The sequence below is a fragment of the Acyrthosiphon pisum genome, chromosome A1 (genome assembly GCF_005508785.2).
Source record: "Acyrthosiphon pisum isolate AL4f chromosome A1, pea_aphid_22Mar2018_4r6ur, whole genome shotgun sequence".
Taxonomy (NCBI): Eukaryota; Metazoa; Arthropoda; class Insecta; order Hemiptera; family Aphididae; genus Acyrthosiphon; species Acyrthosiphon pisum.
In genome coordinates, this window is record NC_042494.1 from 36,114,776 (window position 1) to 36,123,970 (window position 9,195).

Consider the following 9,195-nt stretch of genomic DNA (forward strand, 5'->3'; position numbering starts at 1 on the left):
TTCAAGTTTTGGTTTTCTTACTGCAGGTACATATACATGAGCTTGGTCTTCGGATTCTTTTTTATTAAGTAATCTAGTTAATCAAAATATAACATTTTTAAGTAAATTTAAATACATTTTAAAAAAATAGTTGAAATAAATAATAAGAGATAATAAGTAATATTATGTAGTTAATTATAGAGCCAATAACTTAACATTTTCACTGTATTCTCAAATTTTTCTAGTAATTAAATATTGTAAATGTTATCAAAAAGGCAAGAACAATACTCTGTGAGGTAATGACCAACATTTAAAAATCAACTATAATATATAAATATTAGAATTAATTGAATATTTTAAGTAATTGGTTTCTAACTAACCTTAACAAGGCTTTGCCACTAACTAGTCCGATGTCTTTTAATGTTTTCTGCTGCAATTGTTCTTTACCAATTATCTCCATTCTTGTATAAATTATAGCTGGACTTTCATAATTAGAAAAATTGTCCTTCAATAATATCTGAATGATTTCCCATAAATTTTCTAATCAAAAACAATAAAATTATGTGGTAAAAAATATGTAAATTGTAATAAATAACATTTTCAATATATCTTACGACTAGATGAAAATTCGCCGGATAATCTAGATCCATCTTCTATTTGTAACCATACACCAACAGAGCTATTTTGCCTAGATTTTGTAACAGGTACTAATTCCAATAAGGCATTATTGGCAATATTTGTAAACCTAATCAGACTAGTCGTATCTAAAATTTTGTTGTGATACCTATTCAAAAAAGAGACATCCAAACATAGATCAATGTTATACGATTTATTAAATTTTAAAATGAAAGCAAATAATTACTTTAAATCAAAATCGTTGCTGTTTGCCTTAATTTTTGTGCAGGCTAATTCTATGACCTAAAACAACAAAATGTATTTGTAGAGTATTGCTTAAAAATCAAGTAATGTAAGGCACTTGCTTTAAGAACAGTCATATTAGGATTGACTTTCACGTTAATTCGAGCAGCATTTTCTCCTAATACTACTAAATTTGTGGCCATATTTATATTAACAGTAGACAGTACTTCAGTAGTACCTAATGCAATTAAATTGTATTGAATGCTATTGAGAGAAAAGAAAAACACAGTGTATTACATTTAAATAGATAATTCATAAATTAACATTAGGATTAGGAAATTGATAAGTTTAATGGTAATAAAGATTATTGATTATTATAATTAATTAGTTATCAAATATTATTATAATTTTTTTTAAGGTAAAAAATATTTTATATACCTAGGTCCTAGGTACTAGGAAGAAGACACTATATTCTAGATTTTAGCAGTTTTAAACGTTTAATGTCTTGTATTCTGTAACTTAAAAGTACGCATAAAAAAATTTAATATAAAAAGTATGAACTAGTAGGTAAACACTACGAACAAAAATATTATGCAGGCAGCAAGATATAGCAACTAACAAGTAACAACAACTCAGCCTCAAGACGTCTCAACCACAACTGTGATAACTGATAACTGATAATGACAAATCACAAATGCGGTAATGTACTTCGTCATTCAAGATTCAAATTTCAAATACCTAGCAAGACCACGGTCTAACACATGATTATCTTAAATGGTCGAAGAAGATCGATAAGGTACCGGTGCCGCCCATTCAGTATAATAAAACTAGGTATACAACATCACAGTACAACTGTCTAGTGTTTACTATGTAGAAATCTGTAGTACAATATGAAGGATAGATATCCGGCTTATCTCTTATGAGTTGTATTATAGTAGGTACTATCTTTTTTGTGCTAAGCAGTAAGCAGTAAGCACAGAATAAATATTTTACCACGATATCCCGGTGAATATTGACTAGTATTTAGTGAAGTAGTGAACACCATAAATCCATAACTATATAATGAAAATGTAAATGTGGGTACCAGCAAAGTGGATTTGTACCGGTAAAGTTTATACAGACAAGAAGAAAACGGCATATTATCAGTTATTGCTTACTGTTTATTATCTATTTATCATTACAATTAATTAATTAACTCAAGAAATATTTATATTTATACACACTTTTCTAATTACCTAGTATATTTTTGTAGTTAACTATTAGTTGTATCTAAATTTAAGTTTAATTTGCTATTAAGTTTTTTTGTTGCTAATTTAAAATTTTTAATTTTTACATCTAATAAGATTAAAACTATATTCACGTTGGAATTTGCTGTGTACCTGGTAATAGATTATTTGAATACAATTTATTATCCATCATTGAAAAATTACTAATTAATTAATATTTTGATTACCTATATTTACCTAAATAATATTTTAATATGCTGTTATGCTAGGTATAATAACATATCATATTTCATATACATTATTTATCAGATTATTTTGATAATAGAGGATTTTATAAGGCTTATTAGATTAGCTTATAAGGCTAACTAAGAACTTAATGATATTATTGGTTATGCACTGAATGTATTATGTATGTTGCAATCGGTTAATATTCATACTTCAACTTCATAGTTAGAGACTGTTCCTTACCAGGATTTTAGCACTACTATAAGTGAAATTATAAAATTTTATAAGGACAGGTTAAATGATAAATTTGAATTAAAATGATCTGTAGTTTTGTATAGGAGCATGCCTTATGTTATAGTGAATTTATAAAATATATCTATATTAAAACAATATAGTTCTTATTTTTTGAACTTTTTTGGAGTGACTTATCAAGAACCCCTAGGTAGTACCTATTTTTTTTAACAAATTGAATAGCTAGGTAATTCATTAAATTTTAAAATTTTAATTCTTGGGTAATACTAGTTCATGTAACTCACTATTTGAACTAAAGATTGATGAATATAAATTCTAATTTACTACTTATACCTATATTAATTCAAATTTATTTACACTATTACCTATTAATATTAATTATTAGCCTATATAATAATATTTATTCCTGCCATAAATTGTGGACCTATTTGTTTTCTAAATGCATAGTAAATTTAAATTTGAAATGTTTACTAACTTACTAAATTCAAATAAATTATAATAAGTATCGTTTATCATTCAATTAGAGCAAAAGACATGTTAGTACATAATTTAACAATATTTATACATATAAACAGATAATTAATGAAGTTTGGTTAAGGTAACATTTAGTGAAATGGTCGATTGTGCCCATGAGATATTTGATGGGTCGGAATGGAAAATAAAGGATGATTTCTCGTGGAGTAGGAAAGAACACAAAGAGACAGCGATTAAGAAATCTGTGGTATCGAGAGTACTATTAAAAGAGGAGGAGATGAATGCCTGGTGTACAGTAACACAGTAGGAAGCTAGTGAAAAAATACCAAAAATTGAGCATATATGGGTATAGTTATCTAGTAGATATTCAATTTTTAATTTGAAAAGCAAGAAATCAGTTTTGAACTCGATCAATGGTCATCCAGTAGTAGATCCAGAGGTCATCCAAGGGGGGGGGGGCGAATTTTCAAAAATTAAATTACCTTTTATTATATAACCTGTAATTTATTGTTGGCTACAATTATTTGCATTATTTCACCTATAAAACTAAATAAAAATGTAATAAAAATAAAAATATTAGTTGTCAGCCCAATTTTATAATATAAAAATTATGTAAAAATACGGGCCAAGGAGGGGGCGAACGCCCCATCGCTCCCCCCCATGTATCCGCCACTGTGGTCATCATACTAAACAGAAATAGAGAAGACAGAGGCAGTTATAAATGTTTTATCAAATATTTGGATTTTGGATGGACCATGGACATTTGTCTTAATTTAGAAGTAAAACTAATTTGCTGTCAGACAGTATGCGATCTACCGACGAAAAAAAAAACTTTAAAAACTAATAGCATAATATCACAAAACAAACTAAAAAGTTGTTTGAGATGTTTGACATCTCTTTTGTACAACTGTCCTTTCTTTTCCCTTTTTCTAACATATTATGAACAAATTCATCTTACTTCCACACTTGTTAGTTATTACATTGGGTATTTTTATTATTTGCCAAAACATTTTTATTAATTAAAAATTGGTAGTTGATTCATCACTACTTATGATTAAATAAACATATTCAGTGTATGAGTGCATGAGTGCCAAAATAATATGTAGAATAGTGTCGCACAAGAAGTGACGTGCTGAGCATCTGAGTCCATACTTTTACAAAATGTCGAAGCATTGTTATCGAAATTCATAAAAATGAAGTTTTCACCAAAGTAAAGAGATAAGATTGTATCTATTAAAAATCATAAGCCCCTGTGTAAAAACCGGTCGGCTTTAGGAAGGCCACATCCTATAGCAGATGACAACGGATGGTAGAACGCGTCTGCCGGTAGACCTGATATTGTATTGGATGAAATAAAAAATATATACCAATCTAGTGTTTATAACAATAATATATAATTTTTTTTTCTCACAATAAACATGAATTAAATAAAAATGTCTTATATTTGATTTTCCTTAATAACTATTTTCGATGCTTTTCAGAGCCATTTCAAGTTCAAATAAATGTTTATCATCTTCTTCAGGAGCTATCCGTCTCATTTCTGCTGCTAATTTATGTACATATTCTGGATTTGATCCACTGGTTCCACGGCACACTGCTATTCTGGAAGCAATTTGTTGAATAGATGCTTCACCAGCAAACCACTCATTGTTTTCATCTGCTATATACACAGTGACTTCAGATGGTATTTGATCTTCATTTGTTTTTGTATGAAATTGGATAACTTTCTTAGTATAACCTGCACGTTCACGTAGGTCCAATCCTGCACATACATTATCTATATCTCGATTGTCAATCGCATATGCTATACCCCATACTCGACTCTAAAATTACATTATATCGCAAATATTAAGTTTTGTACTTAGATAGGTACCATTTTTTTATCAATGGCATTATAATATACATACTTATACATTATACATTATTGTACATTCTAAAATATCCAATGAACTCTAATTATGTTTAATATTAGAGTGAATTGAACATTTCAATGTTATTACTATTATCAAATTTAAAAGTTAGAATATTATTAATATTTATATTAATAAATATCTTCTAGTGAATCTCATAGGTTTTAATTTTAAAACAAATTATGATAATTTTTAAATTGTAAAAACGCGTGTGTGGGTGTAGCACCCCCTTAATCTAAAAAATTCAATATTCATGAATCATGAAAATATTTCTCTGTATTATAATACCTATCATGTAGTTCTATATCTAGTGTGTGATCTATTCATAAAATAGATCTTATAATGTTTTACACTTAGTATGTTGTCAGCTATATTGTATGTGTAATTTCAAGATCATATTATCTAAATAGCAAACGTTATTAACTTCTTTTAAAATACTGTTAAAAATTAATTTGATTAACTAATTTTTCCTATAATATTTTGACTGGTATTTAATTTTAACAATAAAAATATTTGTTAAAACAAATAGAATGCGTGACATTTAAGAATTTTTAGGTAATTGATATTTTTTTGTGTTTATTTATGAGCGACCATGGAGTATTACTATTAACTATGCTGCTATTAATTGTAAACAATATACTTACTATTATCATTAACTTTTATTAACAAACAACTAACAAGTACCTACGATAAGTCCATATAGTTAAACATTCATAATATATACTAAATACATACATAAATTATAAAGTAAAATAAGTTAAGTTCAGAGTTCAACTTATAAAATATAAACTTACTTCATTAGTTGATGGTAAAAGAGTCACTACTCGTCCAGGCTGAAATTGATTAAGAATTTTTAGAAATAATTAGTACCTGTAAATATTAATTTTATGAAGTGATGATCCGAACTGTTTAATTTTCAATCGGACTATTGAAATAAAAATTTGAGTTCACTTCGTTGAAAAACTAAAAAAAAAAACTTTTTTTATATTATCGTTATTAGGTATATACTTAACGTTTTTTTAGGTACCTAATAAATAATTTGGTTTTTGAATATTAAAAAGTTTTCCTGTAAAAAATTTAATTTGACTTGGGTCTGTTAAAAATGAAAAAGTTTAATTTGGGTTTGAATAGACCTGAAAAATCAGGGTTCGTAACATCACTAGGTTTACATAGTGCAAGTGCGCAAAATCACCATAATATGAATAATTAAAAAACAAAATTGTTTTAATCTTACTAAGTCATGTGTTCCTCTATGGTCTGGGCTAAACTGATAAAACCGTCTGGTGTATCCTTTTATGTATCCTGGATATTTTTTAACGAATGGAAAATTAGTTTTCCATATCAATGAGCCGTAACCAAATATCCAAAACATATGGTTTTTTAAACCATTGCTCAGATCATTGTCGTTAATGTGGCTGTTTTCCGACTTATCTGGTTTCATTTTCGAAATAAAATTAATTTTTTTTTAATATGTATAAAATTTGCTATATAGTGTACTACTATGTATGTTTGAAGTACATCTATTGTTTCTAATATGATAACATTGTGATAGGGTTTCTAAGGATTGGCAGTAAAATAGAACAAAAATAATCAATATCTGTCATTACAGTTTTCAGCAAATAGATGGCGTTGTTGAACTTAAAATAACAACTAGAAATTTTTTTTTATAAAAAGCTCCTTCAAAACATTTTTATAAAAATTTTATTTGTGTGATTTTAAGATATAATTTACTAGTGATTACAATATTATTATAATAAACTTTAGTGTTTACTTCTTAAATTTTTTTAGTATAGTAAGCCTATTATACAATTTATTATTTAAAATAAATATATCTATTAAATTAAGATAAATAAAATTGGAAAATTATATAGTTAATAATTATTAAGGTAAAGCATTTAAATAAAAAAATAGGAAACCACAAAATCATTAAAATAATTAGTAATTTTTATGATTCAGTAATTAAAAAATATAATTATTTAATATCTTAATTCTTAAATCTTTAAAAAGAAAAATTACCAGTTATATTATATTTGTTTGAAAAAAATGTCAACAAATAAACTTGTTTATTTAAGATTGTAAACAAATGCTATACTTTTTTTTACGTCTGATGGAAGATTTTGGGATTATGGGATTTATTATTTATAAAGTATTGTTAATTAATACATTTTGTTTTAGCTTTCATCACGGTTATCTACACAGGTTGTAACTCGCGCTATACTGTACTGAAGAACAGAACGACCAAGGGTGGTGGCCGCGTGAACTACAGCGCTAGTTGTGTCTGGCCCTACTTTCGTATGTAGAACGTACGTCGTTTTGTAATTATTTGTTAATTGTTCAAATATAATTGATTTTACGAACAAAGTGCTGATTACTTAAATTATAGCCTATAGTATTTTACATAGTAATCACTTATCATATTTTCACTTAAGTGTTTTTATCAGAAAGTACTAAGTTTAATACAAAAGTAAAAACCACCGCGTTCTCTTTACGTTTACAAAAGTAAATTTGATCGTAAATTTTTAATTTTATATTGTTAATTGTTATTTGGTAAATTATACTATGGTGAAGTGTTGTGTGGTGGGCTGTACATCAGGCTGTACATCAGGCTGTACATCAGGCTATAAAAGCAACCCTGAAAAAATGCTCAAAATGTATTAGCTTTTTTAAGACTTGCAATGCTAATCATCCTGCTGCTGAGCTTGTTTCCCTGAAAACCAATGGAAAACTTATTTATCCTAATACTTATTTATATGAATTTTTAAGTACTGTAGAACATTCATTTTCATTATTTTGTCACGAATATGATGTATTTGATAAAGTTGTTGATGATATTACTGGGGAAAACTTTAATTTCAAATTTACATGTGCTGAACATATCATTGATGTTACTACTGAAATTATAGTTAATTATATTCAGATGAGATTGAGGCAGTTTTCATACCAGGAAAATTTGAAAATGCTAAAAGTTTCAAGAGAAAAGAAAAAGTTGTCAAAACTGTATAATTCTTAAATTCAAAGTTCACTTGTCATTGTTATTTTTGTTTTAATATAATATTATGTTCAATCAGTTTAAATGTTTGCTATTTGTATTCAAATTTTAAAATCAATAATAAAAACACACATTTTTATTCTTATTATTTATAAATTGCTCTGTTATTGCTGCATTAAAAATTAAAAAATTATGCTTTATGTTGCTTTTATTCAAATTTTAAAATCAATAATAAAAACATTTGTTGATTATTGTTATCCTCATTATTTATCTATTGCTCTGCTATTGCTGCATTAAAGAATTAAAAAATATGCTATATGTTGCTTTTATTCAAATTTTAAAATATTGTGTATTAATTTACAGGCTACGTGAATCATATCTTATCTGAAACAAATGAAAAAATATTTTGATAATTTTTACATTTAAATAAAAATTGATGAATGATTGACAATAGTTTTATTTTATTTTTATTGAAAACTGTGATATTATTTATATTACATTATAATTTATATATTACGTAATATGTGTAATATTGTATTTAAACAATTGTGTTAAAAATAATATTGAAATATAAGTTTTCTTATTTTTTTTTAATAGAACAAAAATTAGGTATTTAAATATAATATCTAGTGTTTACCTAAAATAATAATATAAAATTAAGTTTTTTTTTATTGGTTTAGTGTTTTTTCTTTACCTTAATATTAGATTGTTTTGGAAATAAATAAATTCTATTCTTGGTAGAAATAATTTTATAAGTTCCTAATTAAATTTATGGAAGTAAAAAAAAGCCACCCTCGTAAATATTCCTTAAAAATTAAAATACGGACATGCAATTTATTAAACAATGTTAATATGAATTAAACTACATAACCTTTATACACCAACATAATATGTAGTACAATAATTCTTCTATTGTATAAGAATTCAATTCAAAACTAAACAGTGTTTCATGTTATATCTTAATTTGTAATTTATGTAAAATTAATCTTAGTTGATAGTTGATACCATATATTATTAATTTAAATGTCTCAAATACTCTCGATTGTAAAAATCATTGATCATAATAAGAAAAACAATTAGTTTTATGCCCGACGCCGCGGTCGTTTGAGGAGTAGTAGCCAGTAGGGCCGAGATAGTAGGGCCAGATGCAACTAGCGCTGTAGTTCGCGAGTCCACCATACATAGACGCGCGATACAGCCGTTATCCAACCTGTGTAGATAACCCGTGCTTTCATTATTATATTTATTTTTTTAGTTATCTTGAACCCTAGTGTGGGAGAGG

At 26.5% G+C, this 9,195-nt stretch overlaps 2 protein-coding genes across 6 annotated transcripts in view; one reads left to right on the plus strand and one right to left on the minus strand.

The window, feature by feature from the left end:
- The first annotated feature begins 1,781 nt into the window (after positions 1-1,781).
- Positions 1,782-9,195, plus strand: part of LOC100167155 (N-alpha-acetyltransferase 80) — a 13,796-nt gene continuing 6,382 nt past the window's right edge. The window contains exons 1-2 of one of the 5 annotated variants that reach the window (XM_016804759.2): positions 4,561-4,698; positions 7,100-7,227. Coding sequence is in view for 1 of the 5 variants with exons in the window: in XM_008185325.3 (XP_008183547.2) it covers positions 1,912-1,982 (71 nt within the window). In the remaining 4 variants the exon portion in view is untranslated. Of the gene's footprint in view, positions 1,983-2,096; positions 2,220-4,560; positions 4,699-7,099; positions 7,228-9,195 lie in introns of those variants that run through there. The other 4 variants (XM_008185325.3, XM_016804762.2, XM_016804761.2 and 1 more) reach the window with 4 other exon arrangements.
- LOC100167630 (putative glutathione-specific gamma-glutamylcyclotransferase 2) lies at positions 4,387-6,530 on the minus strand. Its single transcript, XM_001950017.5, has 3 exons — positions 6,159-6,530; positions 5,719-5,757; positions 4,387-4,837 (listed from the first exon to the last, which is right to left on the minus strand). The coding sequence occupies exons 1-3, from the start codon at positions 6,363-6,365 to the stop codon at positions 4,469-4,471; spliced, it is 615 nt and encodes a 204-aa protein (XP_001950052.1). The 5' UTR covers positions 6,366-6,530; the 3' UTR covers positions 4,387-4,468.

Bases quoted from the DNA above. Each gene is read 5' to 3' on its own strand.
- LOC100167630 (XM_001950017.5), bottom strand. From the start codon at position 6,365: ATGAAACCAGATAAGTCGGAAAACAGCCACATTAACGACAATGATCTG. The intron at 5,758-6,158 runs GTAAGATTAAAA...AATCAATTTCAG, and splicing joins ATAGAGGAACACATGACTTA to CCTGGACGAGTAGTGACTCT. The intron at 4,838-5,718 runs GTAAGTTTATAT...ATGTAATTTTAG, and splicing joins TTTTACCATCAACTAATGAA to AGTCGAGTATGGGGTATAGC.